Raw genomic sequence first — 18,970 nt, forward strand, 5'->3', positions numbered from 1 at the left:
CAGGTGGTCCAGAGCTGGTTTGGCAGCTCAGCATTGTTGGGGAACTTTGCTCTGCTTTGCTCAGCATTCTGTGTGCCTCTCCTTGCCAGGTTGGCTCTTCCAGCTGCAGTCATGGCACTTTCTTTCCAGTCAGAGGGAGGACGGGAAAAGGGATGAGGGGGATTTGCCCTTTCCCTTTAAGGGCTCTGGAGCAGGGCTGTGCACATGTCAGCTTACACCCCCTTGGTCACGGGGCCATCCTGGCTGCCAGAGAGGCTGGGATATGGACTATTTCACTGGGCAGCCTTGTGCTCTGCCAAAACCTCTATTCAGAGAGGAAGAACAGTTCCTGGGAATAGCCCTGTGCTCTCCCCAGCAGTCATGGTATGTTTGTTTAAGGAATTGTTTTTTCTTTCTTAGAAGAAGATGGAAATCATGTTGTGACTGTTAATTTTTTTCTGAAGAAAGTAATTTTCATATTGTTGAAACAAAGGAAACATGGTATTCAGTGTAACAAGAGAAACACTGGCAAGGTACCCTTGCAAAATCTTTGGCTAGAAATGTACCAGTTTGTTTCTCATTGAACCTGCGTCAGTGGAATTATGATTGGACTTAACACAGACAGCTGGTTTTCTTACCGGAGAGGCTAAAAAAAGGATCATTAGAATACCTCCCTGCTTTGAAGCAGACCTCTGTTGTGTTCCACCTCTTTGTGTCCAACATAAAGGTGATGGAAAAGGGCAGGGATTTTGTAAGCAGAGGGCTGAAGTCAAGGTGGTAACATCTGAATGTGGGGTTGTTTTGAGCAGTGAATAAAGAGGTAGTAGAAAACCCTTTATGCTAGCCTTGAAGTCTCTGCCCTGGGACTGAAGAACCAGATTTAGGCCTAATGCAAAGAAAGGCATCACCCTTGCTCGGGGGAAGGATCTGATGAGCCCACGTGGCTTGTTCAGTCGAGTGGAGGCAAAGCAGAGACTCGAGTTGGGGGGGTGGTTAGGCTTCCTAGAGGAGGGATTATATTGATAGCGTAGGAGTTTGGAGTTTATTAAAGTGAGATAATTATACTTATTATTACAAATGTGTTTTATATTATTTTCATCAAAATGATATGTACAACTGCTGAAATTTATACAGTCATAACCGGCTAAAAGTTTTAATGTGACCATTAAGCAATAATATAGAATCTATGAAATGTCTTTATTTCAGAACGTTTAAAATTTTACATATATTTTTGTTTATAGCCTATACAGTTCAGACCTCCGAGAGTATATCTCCAGCTGCTGCTACAGAGGCTTATTCAAAAGCTTTGGCTGTTTGCCATGGACCACTGGACCACTATGACTTTCTGATCAAAGCTCGTGAGCTAAAGGATGATGAACATCAAAGAAGAGTCATACGGTGTTTGCAGAAATTACATGAGGACCTTAAAGGATACAGTATAGAGGCAGAGGGCCTTTTTTCAAAGGTGAGGTTTGTGTGACATTAAAGATTGAACAGTTAAAAATATAAGCATTTAAAAAATGAATTAAATGCAGTTGGGTACAATCATAAAACAGCTTGAAAGTTTCCTATTAGTTCCTTTGCTTTAAACCAGCTCTTTTGGATCCCTGTTCCTGACCTCTTGATGTTCCATAGCCTTCTTTTGCCTTCAGGGGCTTCAAATAGCTTCATATTGAAGTATTTAAAAAATACCTAAATACCAGTCCAAGTGAAAACTTGCGTGCAGTTCAAAGCTCCCCCTGCTTCCAGCACAGGCCTGGCCCAGCAGTGGAGAAGGGGAAGTGACTTGTTCTCTCTCCCTCCTTCTCTCTCTGCTGGCTTCTCTAGGTCAGAATGAGGGGGATAGAAGATTGGAGCGAGTGAAACTTCAGAGTCTTAAGTGACCAGTGAAGGGTCTTTAGCGTGGCAGATGCTGGCACGCCAGCTCTTTGTAAGAGGTTTCGGATGGGATCTTCAGCCACAAGGACCTCCCCACTGCTCCACTCTGTGACTGAGCTCTTAGGACTCTCTCGGAACAACCTCTCACACCACTGTGTGGGGCTGGGACATGCTTGCCCTTGCACTTAGCCTTGTAGGACTGCTCTAGCCAGGTCACCATCATGGTGTAGAAGTATAACATCTTCTTTCTCAAACCCCTCCTGCATGGGCAGCTTCTGCCATCCTCCTGCCCTTGGGCTCTGCAGGTGGAAGAAGCAAGCCCCAGTGTCTGTCTTTGTCCTGTACACCCCCATACTCCTGGGGACACGTGTCAAGTTCTTCTGTGAACTTGTCCCCACCCTGCTTTGATTGCTGCCTATAGATTTTCTCACCCAAAGGATGCCTGTTTTGCCTTAATTCTCATCTCTTTGGATACTTCTCTTGGGGACTCCGAACCACCCCACCACCGCCAACACCCCCCCACACACACACCCCCCCACACACCCACACACACACCCACACACACACCCACACACACACACACACGGCATGAGGTTCTTCTGGGGGAAACAACTTTCTGCCTTGATTACTTTTTTTTTTTTTTTTTTTTTTTGTGGCCGTTTCTTTTTCTTTTTAAGTAATTTCTGCATGGATACAACTAGAGCTTCTCTTTACTACCTCCCCTGTCCTCAACTTTGAGTTTTTGCCGAAATTCTGAGACAGCAAGAAAACCCCCATTCCTTATTCTGCTATGGAAGCCACTGTCATCAGAGGTGTCATCCTCAAATCGTGAAGGATATTAACAGCGATAAGAATTAGAATATGTTTCAGCCTAAGAAACTAGTTTTCCTTTAATTGACTGACCAAACCACCTTCCCACTGCCCTTTTATTAGAAGGTCTTTAGAAGAAAGTACTGAATAACTATGTTAGTAGTACTTTATTTAAAAACTCTAGTGAAAATTTTACTTTTTTTTTGTGTGTGTGTGTGTCTTTTTAGGGCCACACTGGAGGCATATGGAGGTTCCCAGGCTAGGGGTCTAATTGGGGCTACAGCTGCCGGCCTGCGCCACAGCCACAGCAACAGCAATGCCAGACCTGAGCCGTGTGTGTGACCTACATCACAGCTTTCGGCAACGCTGGATCCTTAACTGACTGAGTGAGGCCAGGGATTGAACCCACAACCTCATGGTTCCTAGCCAGATTTGTTTCTGCTGTGCCATGATGGGAACTCCTGAAAATTTTACTTTTTAAAAAGCACTTGTGAGTGTAATAAAATACATGGTTTCATTTTTATATAGAGAAAAAGACTTATTGTGTTTACATCTTTTGGTTAAAAGGAATAGAGAATCATTTGAGTTTGAGAAAAATGGAGATACAGAATAAGATTACATAAGAAAATAGGAATGAAGATCATATCTGTCACTTAGCCAGGCTTCACAGATGAGGCTCAGATCTGGCGTCGCAGTGGTGTCAGATCTGGCGTCGCAGTGGTGTAGGCCTGCAGCTGTTGCTCCAATTCAACCCCTAGCCCAGGAACTTCCATATGCTGTGGGTGCAGCCCTAAAAAGACAAAAAAAAAAAAAAAAAATCATACTCCTAAGAAATTTTCCTGTAAGGGTAAACCATAATGTTAGAATAAAATACACCTTCTTCACAAGATGCTAGAATTATTAATCAATGAGAAGAAAATTGGTGGCAGACAAATTTCTAGGCAGGCTGCTTTCACTTACCTACATAATGTTGTTTCCTCTAATAAAAATTTGAAAAAATTATGAGCAGATGACCATGCTCTATGAGCCACAAACTCTGGAAAAATGAGCATTTATGAACACTTTACTTCTGTTATCAAATAAAACCTACAACCAGGTTAATTGACACATTTAATGTATGCATAATTGTTATTGTGTTGTGAGGTAATTAGGCATAAATGGTAAGTAGTTCATGTAAATCACTATAATTAGAATTACTTTTACACAGCCAAATCAAGCATTTCTAGAGTCATGGAGAGAGAATTAAACAGAGTGTAGAGCTACTCTGAAAATTTCTGTTTCCGTTAATCAGGGGTACATAGACAGCCAGGTTTTACCATCTCTTGGGAGGAGACACCATAGCCAAAGAGACCTGGGAATTGGGGAAGGGGAGCGGGGGACAAAATTCCTTTTCCTTTTCTCCTGTTTTCCACAAAATAATTTTGTTTTCCCCCTAATGAGAAATTATCTCCTTTTAGCACCTATGATCTTTTATTTGAATATTGCTCCTCACCCTCCTAAGAACAAGTGCATATAGCAGGGAGAAAAGACCTGTGCTAACCTAAGGTCTTGGTGCTTTTCTTGACCTGTCTTCTATCACCTGAAGGCTGAGAACAAGAGACCTAGAATGCTGGGCTGTGGACTTTTCTCTCAGGAGATGCAAGAGGTCTAACTGTCTGGATCCCTTCAGTTATTTATCCAGGATGGGTGGTTTGCTGTTTTTCTTCAGTTCTCCCTACTCTCCCCCAGCTAAGGGAGTGAACAATATTGTCTCTGTTCCTCTTCATAGAACCGGCATTTCCTATAGGTGAAGCAGGTTGAGCAGTGTGATTTAGGTAAAGCATCCCTGATCCCTGGTAATTTATCCTTTAGAACATCATAAGCAGCACTGGATATGAAATAGATAACATCTATAGCTACAGCTTTATTAAAGACCAGGCAACTATCTATCTGTCTGTCCATCTATCATCTATGTATCTATTTCGGCTGCACCTGTGGCATATGGAAATTTCCTGGCCAGGGATTGAATCTGAGCTGCAGCTACAACTTTTGCCAGCAGCTGTACAGTGCCAGATCCTTAACCTGCTGTGCCAGGCCCAGAAATATATACATTTTTTTTTGCTTTTTAGGGCTTCACCTGCAGCATATGGAAGTTCCCAAGCAAGGGGTTGAATCAGAGCTACAGCTGTAGGCCTAATCACTGCCACAGCAGTATCCAAGCTGAGTCTATGACCTACACCACAGCTCATGGCAGTGTCAGAGCCTTAACCCACTGATCGAGGCCAGGGATCAAACCCACAACCTTATGGTTACAGTCGGATTCGTTTCCGCTGCACCACAACAGGAACTCTGAGAAATGTTTTTAAATGAATATTTTCTTCTATCAAATTTTTATGAAAGCTGAAGCAAAAGATTATGTCCTAACCCAATGACAGCATTATCTGTAAGAAAGTGAGATTGGGAGTCAAGCTGCATTTTGTTTTGTGAACTAACACAGGCCAACGACTCATTTAAAAAATGAAATTTGAGAAGCAGTGTAATGGGTCTGCTTCAGTCTCCAGAATAAACCAATGTATTCAACTACATCTTAAGTTTTGTCATGATTCTAAAGGTAAAACTATGCCATTAACCTAGATGAGATTTTTTTTTTGAGTTTTTTTCTTCCAATTTTATTGAGATATATTTGACATATAGCATTACATAAGTTAAGGTGAACCAGCACAGTGATTTGACTTATATGTACATCTTGAAATGATTACTGTAATAAGTCCACTGAAATCCATTATCTCATATAGATACAAAAGAAAAGAAAAAGACAAAAAAAGTTTTTTCTTGCAGTGGGAACTCAGAATTCACTCTCCTAAGAACTTTCACATTTAACATACAGCAGTGTTAATTATATTAAGCATGTTGTACATTACATCCCTGGTAATTAGTTCTTTTAACTGTGGGTTTGTACCTTTTGACTACCTTCATCCATTTCTCCCATTCCTCACCTCCCAGATGAGAATGTCTTTTGTAAATTCCTTAAAATGAATGTAAAGAAAAGGGGTATAGCCCTATTTTATAACGTCTAAGATAGGTATAGCCCTGTTTTACAATGAGCTTTCAACAGAGCAGATGCAAGTGGTATTGTTTTATTTCCCTCCAGTTTCTTCTCATTGGATGCATTCTTCACAGTGTATCAGGAATACTTCTAACAGGTAATCGGATTGAGCCATTCTCCTGCTTAAGGCTTCTCACTGCCCTCAGAGAAAGTACAAACTCATTAGTGTGTTCTACAAGGTCCTTGAGAGCCTGCCTGGTTCCAGCCTCTTGCCAACCTCATCTATCTTTGTTCTCTGCTGGCAATAAAAGCACAAGCTGTGACAAGCTAGTTGAAGATTCTTAGAGAAGAATGGGGCCTTCTCTTGTCTCCGGGTCTTTGTTAATGCTGCCTGTCCTCCTATCCTTTTACTATGGCCCATCTCACGTTGTCCACCTGGTGACCACATACTCCTTTAGGAAGTATAATGTCATTGTTTTCTGGTTCTTCCAGGCCTGCAGACCCTAGTACAAAGTAGGTGCCTGGTACAAAGTAGGTGCTCAATTCTCAATCCGTATTTTTAAATGAAAAAGATATGACTATTTGAATGAATAACAAAGCCATCACTGAAGATTCAAAAAATAATTCTCTGCCGACTCTGAAAGCAGTTGTCCTGGTGGCTGAGTCTATCCATGTGTCTGTGTGAGATTACAGGTGTTTCCCGTAAGTTCCTATATTACTTACTTCTCTTTGGACATGTTTGAGTTCTCATTTCCTCCATAGTATCAGTTCTTAGAAAATCCAGGAGAAGCGAGGAAGGCCACTTTAATTCCTCAATTTCAGAACGTCAAGCAGGTTCAGACTGAAGAATATTTTCCCATCCTTCTTTTGCTAAACTCCGGGTCAGTTTGAGAATCATGCTCATGACCTGGACGTCCCTCAGAACGAGTGGTGGACTGGAGTAGATCACACCTGGCTTATCTTCACCTAGGCTGCTCCAGAATTCCAGTATCAGGAGTGGGTGAACATAGCAGATTTGCTGAGGAAATTGTCTCCTGCTTTTGTCTCCCACTCACACATATAGGCACTTGGAAATGCTTGTCGCTTGAACACATGGAGCATTAAAAAGTCATTTCCATCTTCAAATTCTAAATCAGAAATTGAGCCATTTCTTATGGTAGTTGTTTTATAGGTTTAACCCCCCACAACACACACACACACACTTGCTAGTTATTTAGGTACTTAAAAGGCTTAATTATATTAGTAAACTGAACAAATTGGTATACCGTGGGTTACAAGGGTTCTTTGGCAAATCAGCTGAAGGCATTTTAAAAAGACTTTCACTTAAGAATTTATGGGTGCTAATTCTTTAGCTTTTAAAGATCTTAGAAACCTGGAATAATGTACTTTTATCAAACAGTAGTCTATGTTGAGAATGATTTAATGCTTGTTTTAAAAGATGTAATTATGCTCAGCATTCCAGCTGGAATCATTGTCTCGTATTCTGTCATTTTGGGGAATAATAATGGAATGGTAAGAGGAGTGGGGAGAAACAGGAAAAGTGGTATTCCTGCATTTTAAATAAATTGAAAACAACACTTTACTTTAAAGCATCACCGTTATTATCTCATTGTTGGAAGGGAAGTTATGCTGGACTAGCAGATAGACAGTAACCCAGGAAGGTGAGGGACATTCTATTTTAACTTGTGACTTTGTTGAGAATCACCTTGGGTTATTTAAGATTTTTTTTTCTATTATAGTTGATTTTCAATGTTCTGTAAATTTATGCTGTACAGCAAAGTGGCCCAGTCATTTATATATATATATATATGTCCTTTTTCTCACTTTATCTTCCATCATGTTCCATCACAAGTGAGTAGATATAATTCCATGTGCTATACAGCAGGATCTCATTGCTTAGCTACTCCTTGGGTTATTTTTTAATGCCATAATTTTTATATCATAAGGAACAAGGATAAAGTTAGAATAATTAAATCAAAATATTGGGAATGATGGTGACAGATGTTTGCTTTGCAGAAATTAAAGGAATAGTTTTGAGAGCAACTATCTACCATGCAAATATGCAGGTACTTTTGGGCTAATTTTAGACTTCGTTCAAGAGTAAGAGTGATACAGTAATTAGTTACCTTACCAAATTTTGTTTTGTTTTTGTTTGTTTGTTTTGTTTCTCCCCACTTTTTATTTTGGAAAATTTCAACAATACAGTTAAAACCACTAGTGGTTAACATTTTGCCATATTTGCTCTCTCTCTCAATATTTTTTCTTTAATGATCTGAAATTAAGTTGTAGCATTATAAGACTCAACCTCCAAAAACCTCATTATGTATCTCCTAATAAGGGCTTTCTCCTGCATAACTATATCACCATTATCACGCCCAAGAAATTTAACATCAATGTAGTGATAACTAAAATAGGGTCACCCAATTCAGCAAATAAAAATATGGAATGTCCAGTTATACTTGAATTGCAGATAAATAATCAATGGTTTTTTAGTATATGTATGTCTCATGTAATGTTTGGGACATACATATACAAAAAAATTGTTTGATGTCAATCTGAAATTCAGATTCATCGTGTATTTTATCTGACAACCTAAAATATGAAGTCCATATTCAAATTTCTTCAGTCGTCCCCCAGATGTTTTTTTTAACTGTGTGTATGTGTGTGTTTGGATCCAAGATTCATGCTTTACATTTGATTTTGTCTAATAAAATTTTGGTAGAACAATTATCAGATATTTACTTTAAAGAATATAAACCCTGGATTTGATTCTTTGTGTGAAAATGGTCTTTTATGTATATAAAATTCAAAACACAAATTTTTACTAAATTTAATGGTTTGGAGTGCATGTATAACAACTAGGACCCAAAACACTAGTACATCATTGCCTTTCCTTATTGGACAATTGGCAGTATATTCATATTCTTTAAAAAAAAATTAATGATATTTTCCTGACACTTGCTTTTCTTATTCTCCTCCATTTTGATTTAGGTTATTATGGTAAGTCTCCTAAACTTGAGATACTCTCTTGACTAGATACCTTTGAGTTTAGGTTTTTTTTTTTTTTTTTAGATTCCACATATGAGGTCATATGATATTTGTATTTCTCTTCTTTCTTTTTTTTTTTGTCTTTTCTAGGGCCATTCCCACGGCATATGGAGGTTCCCAGGCTAGGAGTCTAATGGAGCTACAGCTGCCGGCCTACGCCAAAGCCACAGCAATGCAGGATCCGAGCCGCGTCTGCAACCTACACCACAGCTCATGGCAATGCCGGATCCTTAACCCACTGAGCAAGGCCAGGGATGGAACCCACAACCTCATGGTTCCTAGTCGGATTTGTTAACCACTGAGCCACGATGGGAACTCCTTCTCTTATTTTTTTTAGTATAATGCTCTCAGTGTCTGTCCATGTTGTCACAAATGGCAGGATTTCCTTCCTTTTTAATGGTTGAATAATATTCTAGTGTGTATGTGTGTGTTTGGGTGTATATAATATTTTCATCATTCTTTCACTATTCATCCATCATTGGACACTTAGGTTGTTTCCATGTCTTGGCTATTGTAAATAATACTGCAGTGAACAAGGAGGTGCAGTTGTCTTTTGGAGTAACTTCCATCCTGTTTTCCGTAATGGCTATAACAATTTACATTTCTACCAACAGTGCATCAGGGTTCCCTTTTTTCCACATCCTCAACACTTATTTCTCATTTTTTTTTTTTTTTTTGATGGTAGCCATTCTAACAGGTGCGAGATAATAGCTCATTGTGGTTTTGTTTTGCATATCTTGATAATTGGTGATAAGCATCTTATCATGTGCCTGTCAGCCATCTGTATGACTTCTTTGGAAAAAATGTCTCTTCAGAGTTTCTGCCCATTTTTTTTTTTTTTTGTCTTTTTGCTATTTCTTTGGGCCGCTTCCGTGGCATATGGAGGTTCCCAGGCTAGGGGTCTAATTGGAGCTGTAGCCACCAGCCTATGCCAGAGCCACAGCAGTGCGTGATCTGAGCCGCATCTGCAACCTACACCACAGCTCACGGCAATGCCAGATCCTTAACCCACTGAGCAAGGGCAGGGACCGAACCTGCAACCTCATGGTTCCTAGTCGGATTCGTTAACCACTGCGCCATGAAGGGAACTCCAGTTTCTACCCATTTTTATTTTTTAAGGTTTTTTTTTTTTTTTTTTTGTCTTTTTAGGGCCGTACCCAAGGTATATGCAAGTTCCCAGGCTAGGGGTGCAATCGGAGCTGTAGCTGCTGGCCTATGCTAGAGCCACAGCAATGCAGGATCCCAACTCCGTCTTCGACCTACACACAGCTCACAGCAATTCCAGATCCTTTACCCACTGAACAAGGCCAGGGATCGAACCTGCTCCTCATGGATGCTAGTTGGGTTTGTTAACCGTTGAGCCATGATGGGAGCTCCTGGTGCCCGTTTTTAAATTGGGTTCTTTTTGCTGTTGAGCTGTATGAGTTCTTTGTATGTTTTGGATACTAACCCTTTATCAAATGTGGGATTTGAAAGTGTTTTTTCTCATTTGGTAGATTGCTTTTCATTTTGTTGATTGTTTCTTTTGCTTTTTAGTTTGATGTAGTCCCATTTGCTTATTTTTGCATTTGTTGCCTTCTTTTTTTTTGTCTTTTTGCCTTTTCTAGGGCCGCTTCCGTGGCACATGGAGGTTCCGAGGCTAGGGGTCTAATCGGAGCTGTAGCCACCGGCCTATGCCACAGCCACAGCAACGCCAGATCCAAGCCGCGTCTACGACCTACACGACAGCTCTCGGCAACACTGGATCCTTAACCCACTGAGCAAGGCCAGGGATCGAACCCACAACCTCATGGTTCCTAGTCAGATTTGTTAACCACTGCACCACAACAGGAACTCCAGTTGCCTTTGTTTTTGATGTCAAATCCAAAAAGTAGTTGCTGAGACCAGTGTCAAACAGTTTACTGCCTGTTCTCTTTTAGGGTTTTATGGTTTCAAGTCTATAAGCCATTTTGAGTTGGTTTTTGTGTATGATATAAGCTAGCAGTCCTGTTTCACTTTTTTGCATGTGGCTGTACAGTTTTCCCAGTACCATTTATTGAAGAAACTATCCTTTACTCTTGGTTCTTTTGTATACCTGTGGCTCCTTTGAGATAAATTAATTGATCATATATGTGTGGGTTCATTTCTGGGCTTTCTCTTCTGTTCCATTGATCTATGTGTTTTACTACCAGTACCATACTGTTTTATTATAGTTTTCTCTTGAGAATAGATACTTTCAGATACTTTTATAAATACTTACATCAGGCCACTAATATGGCTAAGTAAAACATATTATGACATCAGTTAGAATGCTTTCAGTTGTGAATAACAGAAAACCCAACTAAAATTGGGTTAGACATTTCAAGTAATCAGTTGGCTCATGAAGAAGTCCAGGAAATTCTATAGGTAGGTGCAGTGTATGAGAGCCCAGGCTCCATTACTGACTTGGAGATCTTCTTGATTTTGCCTTCCTATTATTTTGGCTTTGTATTCAGCTTGGGTTATGTTAAAGTGATAAACTACCATCACATCTATGCATCATATTGCCCAGAAGGCAAGAGCTTTTCTTTTACTTAGTGTTGAACAGAGCCCTGCTTGATAGAACTTAGGTCATAAGCTCATCCTTGGACCCCTCATCTAGTTGCAGAGCATAGAGCTGGGAGTGGGGTCATTCTCACTTGAAGGATATGGCTGCTGTACAGTTGTGGAAAGAGTGGAATGGAATGGATGCGCGAAGGAGTTGAGGCATAGTTATATGTAAAGATAACTTCCAAAAAGAAGACATGCATTTGAGGTATTTTCTTTTCTTTTCTTTTTTTTTTTAGGGCCACACCCACAGCATATGGAGGTTCCCAGGCTAGGGGTTGAATTGGAGCTGTAGCTGCCAGCCTATGTCATAACCACAGCAACTCGGGATCTGAGCTGCGTCTGCGACCTACACCACAGCTCACGGCAACACCGGATCCTTAACCCATTGAGTGAGGCCAGATATTGAACCTGTGTCCTAATGGATACTTGTCAGGTTCATTAACTGCTGAGCCATGACGGGAACTCCTGAGGTATTTTCTAGTAATACGGTGTTTGCACTAAAATTCCATATTTCACCAAGTCTTTTTGTGAAACATTTGAGAGACGTCTGACTGAAGTTGCTGTGGCCACGGAAGGATCACTTATTCTAAAGTGCTGAGAATCCAGTGGCCCTCTGACTATGATTATAATCACCATCACCTCAAGACACTTGTGTTTACTTGTTTATGCGAGGCTATGATTAAGGTAATAAACGTAAAGAAGGCTGATTTATTTTAGAACTAATGGCTGTTTGGAACTATCCACATTGATTCTGGGATGAACTCAAAGCATATGGTCCAACAAAATTTTCCTACTGTTGCCTTCAGACTTTGTTCTATTTTTCTTGCTTTTGTTAATATAAAGTTTTAAAATACATTAGGTAACTAATATTGATGGTAGGGAAGATCAGTCAATTAGCAAGTGACTTATAAACCAGAGATAGGGATCCCAACAAAAGACAGTACAGGAGTGAGAGGGGGAGATTTTTATGATAATGAGTCAGCTCTCATCTTTTGTTTCTGTGTGTAGTCTATATCCAGATTTTTTGCTTTTGCTGTTTGTTACTGCTCACCATTGCCTATAATTCATTAAGGCATTGATTCAACACTCATTTTTGAGCGTCTGCCCTGTGTGTTGTGCTGTGGACACTAAAGTGGTTTATGTCCCTGTCCCTGCCAGGAGGAGATCCTGTTGTAGTTTAGCAGCATCAGGAGCTTGTCTTCTAGGCGCTGTGTGGGGGTGGCAGGTGGTGGCTGTGGTTGTATGTGACTTCTCATGCATATGTTCGCTCCATCCTTCTCCCCCACTTTTCCTCATGGTTCCCACAAGGCCCTTTGTTTCTGAGATCTTCCCCTCCCAGATGCCAACCCTCGGGGCCTGTCTCTCGAGGGTCACTCTGTCTTCTGCCTTTGTCACCCTGCTTTCTCAGCTAACCCTCCTCTGTCAACATACCATCTTCTAATGCCTTGTTAAAGTCTGTAATCACTGACATCTCTTTTCTAGTCCTATTCTCTTCGTACATAATACCTTTTTTTATTCCTTAACTCTTCTTGTGTTGTGGCCAATGGGTCCTCTGTCAGAAGCATTATCTTCTCTTCTTTAAATCAAACTTTTTAATGGAAAGGGAAAAAAACCCATGTATTCTTGGTAACAAATTAAAGCGTTATGAAAGAATGTTTAATTAAAACTCTTATCACCTCCATTCCCTTTCCAGAGACATTCACTGTTGACAGTTTCTTGCAGAGCCACCCCCCCATGAGCTTTCTCTTTCTTTCATTTGAATGTTCCACAATTTAATAGCTTATAATAATGGTATAGTATTCTATCATATAAGTATACTGATATCCTACCCAAATAATGGAATGATAACATATCCTATTAGTGGACTATACCTGCATCTTTGAATACATGTGTAGGTACTCCTTTAGAAATGGAATTTTTAAAGGGTATACACCTTACGTTCTGATAGACAATGCCAAAGAGGTTGTAGCAATTCATAATTTTACGTTTATGAGCCTTCCTATCTCCCTACATCTTTGATTATACTGTATCCTCTCAGACTTTTAGATTTTTGTCATGGTGATATTTCAATTGTTATTTTAAGTCACATCTTTCTTATTTTGAATGGGATTAAGTATACTTTCAAAGGTTTAAGCCATTTGCCATTTGTTTTTGTTATTGATTTAAAGGCTATTTTGTTAAACTAAGGAAATAAGTTCTTGCCTGCAATAAATGTTACAATTTTTTGCAATTTATTATTTGCCTTTTTACCTTTCTTAGTTTTTTTTCCCTCCAACGGAAATGTTTATTTCTTTTAATGTATCTATCTTTTTTTTTAAAGTTTGGGGGTTTATTACACTTCAAGACTAAAAATAAATTCACAGGAAGATGTTCATAAAGATGCTGAGGAGAAGAATTACAAGAGAAGTGAAAAATTTAACTTGACAGGCTATGGTTCCTAAGAAAGTGGTGGGGGAGGTGAGGACTGAAATCCAGAAATTGATAGAAGATTGCATAGGAAGAGGAAGCATCTTCCTTTGTCCCAGGAGGGAGAGAGGAAGGGGGGTGCAGATATGGGTGGGATTGCAATTTTGTATAGGAAGTTGAAGGAGTTCCAACCCAATGTCTTCTGTTTTCTCTTTATGAAGAAGTAGACATCTACTTAAAGCGATAGAGGAAGTGTAGTTTAGCTTGCATGAAGCTGAGAAGGCTCCAGAGAATTGCTGCAGGGACAGAGGGTGAACTAACCAGCGAAATAGACTTGTTGATACGATAGAGGGTTTGACACGATGGAGGAACTCTCCTCAGGGCTTTCAGATGTTCCTCAGCAATCTTCAGAAGTCTGAATGAACAGGAGGGAAAGTCAGTATCTTAGTATGAGATTTTTCTATTTTTAGCAATCCTTTAGCCATCCTTCCATCATTTATTTCTAGTTTTATTCCATAATGGTTGGAGTACAGTGATTATTTGGATTTATTGAGGTTTCCTTTATGGCTTAGAACATGGGTGATATTTGAAATTGTGCTTCATGTTTTTAAATGTATTCTTGATTTGTAGAGTTTGCCGAGATAAAAAATAGCTTGAGTGTACATTAATGTTCAGGTCTTTGAGAGGGGTGTGTCAAAGGGTTTGGTGTTTCTTTTTTCATGGTCCACACGTTTGAATACAAGCAGATACCACTACATGAAGTCTGCAGTCTTCAGTGTGAGCAAGTGGGCCTTGTGATTAGGCATGCAGGGGTGGGCTGTGACCTGACACTCCCCTGTGTCCTGCGCTGCACCCAATAGATAAGGAAATGGCAGCTTGTAGTGTTGGGTGTGGCTTACCCAGAGTCACACAGCTCCTAAGTAGCAGAACCAGAATTTGTACCCAGGTCTTTTGGGTTCAACTCTAATACTCTTCCTCTATGTCTTTTACGTTTAGTGGAGGTAGGTGACAGTTTTCCACTGTCTTAGGCTTACCATCTGCACATCACTGTACTTACCATCTGCTTACCATCATTGTACAATGTCACTGGATCTTTATCAAAAGCCCATTAGAGAAGGTGTCATCATTGCTACTTCACAAATTCCCTAAGATATAAGTAACATGTCAAATCTTATAACTGGTCACTGGAGAAACTCACATTCAGATTTTCAAGTCTTTGTGTAAAGACTGTGTATTTTAGGAGCTGGGCATATATCAGAGTCCTGGCAGGAAACTGTTCACAGCAGTTTCAAATAGAGACTCAATCAAGAGATGACTTAGTCTCGGGCTGGGCAGGCCCAAGGCAGCAAACAAGGGATGAAGGAGTGAAGGAGGAGCCTGAATAGAGCTGGAGCTGTGGCCCCAGGGCCTGGGGGTTCTGGAGGGATGCAGCTCTTCCAGAGACAGGGCACCGAAGCAGGGAGGGAAAGGGATTACCCCCTCCCTCCTGTCTCCTGGAAGGAGTACCTCCAAGGGGCAGTACCAGCCAGCAAGGCTAGCATCCCACAGTGGAGAGCAGGATGGATGAGACCCGGGGGTGGGGGTGGGGGTGGGGGTGTAGGGATGGGAGCACATGGAGAATCCCAGCACCCAGGAACTGTGCCAGGGTGGAGTGCCCTGAGACAGAAGAACAAATTAGAGGAAATTAAAACATTGAAAAAGGAAATTTAACGGACCCGAAAAATAGGGTAAATTGTGAGAAAATGTAAATTAGAAGCATGTAAATGATGTGAGTTCCTGTGTAAGTTAGTTGTTTTGAAGAAAACTGTGTGAACCTAACTCTCCCTGAATTCACCGCTATGAATAAAGAATTAAAAACTTCTTTAGGACCCATTTTACAGCCTTCTAAAGAGTCTTACTGTTCTCCATTCGATCCTCTGATTTTCCCCTTAAAATATAGATTTTAAAATCATTTGAAATAATTTCAGTAATTTTTGGAAGACTGAAATTTTATTGGGAGAAAATGAGCTTGTCTCTCCAAGTGAACATACTTGATGTATATAATATAGTTAGATAATATCTAACATTTATCATTAGAGGAGTATCCATTTTGTTGATCAGTTTATTTGGAGTAAAATCTGCATCTTAAACAGTGTTTGTGCCGTGCTAGATATTTATGATCCCAGATGTTTGAGGATCTTTTCCTTGGGTACTCCACAACCATATCTCTTTTTCATCTTCTAAATATTGCTATAGGAGATCCCATCGTGGCTCAGCGGAAACGAATCTGACTAATATCCATGAGGACTAATGGGATCGAACCTGCAACCTCATGGTTCCTAGTTGGATTCATTAACCACTGCCGGAGGCTACAGCTCCGATTCAAACCCTAATCTGGGAACCTCCATATGCCGCAGGTGCAGTCCTAGAAAAGACAAAACAACAACAACAAACTGCATTTTACTCCTGCTATATAGTTTTTTTTTTTTTTTTTTTTTTTTAGGGCCACACCTGCGGCATATAGAGATGCCATGGCTAGCGGTCGAATTGGACTGGCCAACACCACAGTCACAGCAATGTAGGATCTGAGCCCCGTCTGCAACTTACACCACAGGTCACAGCAACGCCGATCCTTAACCCACTGAGCAAGGCCAGGGATTGAACCTGCAATCTCATGGTTCCTGGTCGGATTTGTTTCCTCTGCACCACAACGGGGAACTCCTGTTTCTGCTGTAGTTTTAATAACTTCTTTTCTTTTCTGTGGCATACCGATTATATTGAGTACAATTTTAATTTCGAAGTTTCTTTTTGCTGTCTGTGTAGCCTCTGTTTCCCCTGAGTTTTTCACCCCTGTATATTTGCTGTGGCCTCCAACTTTCATAATGGAAGGGTTTTTTTCTTTTTCTTTTTTCTTTTTCAAATTTCTATTGATTTTTGGCTGCCAATTCACCTTAGAGTCTTTTCAGATACTAATGAACTGACTGAAGGCTCCATCTTAAGAGGTTTGTTGACTAGTGTGCTCTACTATAAGGTTATCTAATAGGGACCCAGTTCTTTCTTTGGGAGAAACCCATATGTAAGTGCCTTTGGGCCTTTTTTTTCTGGAGACCATTCAGTTTCTCCAGGAAAAGGCTTCTGATCTCTCGCATGGTGAGAATGAGCCAGCCTGTTATGGTCTGGGGAGCCCATTTCTGAAAGCAGGGGAAGATTACATGGTTAGTAATTTTAAAGGGATATAAACTTAAGTTGTGTAACTTCAGAGCCTTGCTCTGAGCTAATATGATTCTTGCCTCCTATATTAAATCTAAGTGGGGCCTCATAGCCTTTCACATTGTTTTTTTTTTGTACTTATTCTATGCTGCAATAGCCCATTTTAGCCCTGTTGTTAGGAATACTATATATATGATGACATTAAATTATTTCCATGTTAGAGATTTATAATTTGTTCTTAATTTGCAGCTTTTTTCAAGGAGCAAACCTCCAAGGGGCCTGTATGTTTATGGAGATGTTGGTAAGTGTGTTAAAGTAAGTTTTAAGTGGTCCAAACAGAAAGTTTCCCAGTTTTCACTCAGGAATAACTTCTATTTCTATCCCTCAAACCACCACCAGCAAGGGAATAGGATGAGAGGAGGTAAAATAGGGGAGAGGAGAGGAGGGTAGTTATCTTAGTTCTTATTTATTTATTTCTCACAGGGTGACTGCTGTTGAAGGCAGGATTAGTTAGCATGTTATGGTGCAAACAGTAATGTATTATGTGAGTTGATCTTGGGGAAGGAAATCACCTCTAGATAGGTTATTAGATAAATCAGAATCTCATTGCTCAGTGCCATCTGACTCAGCTTAATACTTAAAAAAAAAAAGCTGTTCATTTTTACTTTTAATTTCCACTAGTATTTCTACCTGTAATCTAAGCCCTTGTCCTCAGTCTCATTATTATTTTTAATTTAATGATAGTGGACATTCTGAACGACTGGCAACATTTCCTTGGTCTCCTGTTCTCATGCATTGGGCACAAAGACTCACCTTTTCTTGGAATCCTTATGAATTATTGCTTACTTTCTATTTTTTCCTAATCAGTTGCTGTTGTCTTGCTTCTCCCCTGACTTCATTCTTGTTGGAGTTGTCTGTTTTCTGGTTTCTGTTTCCTTTAAACAGACCCTTTGCTCCTGGTCCCAAACCTTTCACCGGTTACCTACCTTCACTGCTGTCATGAGGGTGTCTCCTCCTTCTTCTGGCCTTGTGGCTTGTCAGTCATTTCTTTCACTGCATCCTCCGAATGCACATTTAATGTAACGAGGTCATTTTTGGGCCTCGACTGATAAACAAGCTTCAAGCTCCCCTAGAGCCATTGCAAGTCTGTATTGTGAGGAAGTTGGTGGCAGAAATTAATGATCCTAGGTAGATAAAAAAATAATAGGAGTTGAATAAGTAGTTACATACACTGCCTTAAAGATCAAATTGTGCTTGGGATTTCCCGTTGTGGCTCAGTGGTTAACAAATCCTACTAGAAACCATGAGGTTGCAGGTTCGATCCCTGGCCTTGCTCAGTGGGTTAAGGACCCGGCATTGTAGTGAGCTTTTTAGTAGGTCACAGATGCAGCTCAGATCTGGCGTTGCTGTGGCTGTGGTGTAGGCCGGTGGCTATGGCTCCGTTTAGACCCCTAGCCTGGGAACCTCCATATGCTGTGGGAGCGGCCCTAGAAAAGGCAAAAATACAAAAAAAAAAAAAAAAAAAAAAAAAAGATCAAACTGTGCTTTTCTGGGTCCTCCCTCTTCTGGTTTGTTTACTAATGCCTCTAAATGCCTTTTTTATATTTATAGATTTAGAAAACCTAATAAATAGAGAATTGTTCTGTTTCAAAAAATGAATGATAGAGATTCTTCAAGTTCTTCAAACTTGTAGATTTAAAAAATGTGAAATAAACTCAAACTATTCATTTTCTTAGTTCATTGGCTAGTTGGTAATTTTGACACCAATGTATACTTACTTCTTATTTAGAATGTAATTTATACCAGCCAGTTTTATGTGTATGCAACTTTAAGTATTGTAGACAGATCTCATTCTGCTGTCTTCTCTCCTTTTTTTGCCCCTTTGGAGAACGTTTACTTCCTAAACCTTCACTTTTGTGTTCAGTCATTGCTAAAATCAGCATCTTTTTTTCTCCTGTTACCTTAACCACTTAACCATAAATGGAGATGGTTAGTTAAAGCATAACTGTTTCTGCTTCTGCAAAAGGACTTAAAACAACAACAACAACAACTATGAAAGACGTTGGA

At 40.1% G+C, this 18,970-nt stretch overlaps 1 protein-coding gene across 4 annotated transcripts in view; it reads left to right on the forward strand.

Moving 5' to 3' along the window:
• Nucleotides 1-18,970, forward strand: part of AFG1L (AFG1 like ATPase) — a 223,346-nt gene that overhangs the window by 36,027 nt on the left and 168,349 nt on the right. For all 4 annotated transcript variants that reach the window (XR_002343776.1, XR_002343774.1, XM_021090788.1 and 1 more), the window contains exons 2-3: nucleotides 1,221-1,444; nucleotides 17,153-17,204. Coding sequence is in view for 2 of the 4 variants with exons in the window: in XM_021090788.1 (XP_020946447.1) it covers nucleotides 1,221-1,444; nucleotides 17,153-17,204 (276 nt within the window). In the remaining 2 variants the exon portion in view is untranslated. The remainder of the gene's footprint in view (nucleotides 1-1,220; nucleotides 1,445-17,152; nucleotides 17,205-18,970) is intronic.

Source organism: Sus scrofa, chromosome 1 (genome assembly GCF_000003025.6).
Source record: "Sus scrofa isolate TJ Tabasco breed Duroc chromosome 1, Sscrofa11.1, whole genome shotgun sequence".
NCBI lineage: Eukaryota > Metazoa > Chordata > Mammalia > Artiodactyla > Suidae > Sus > Sus scrofa.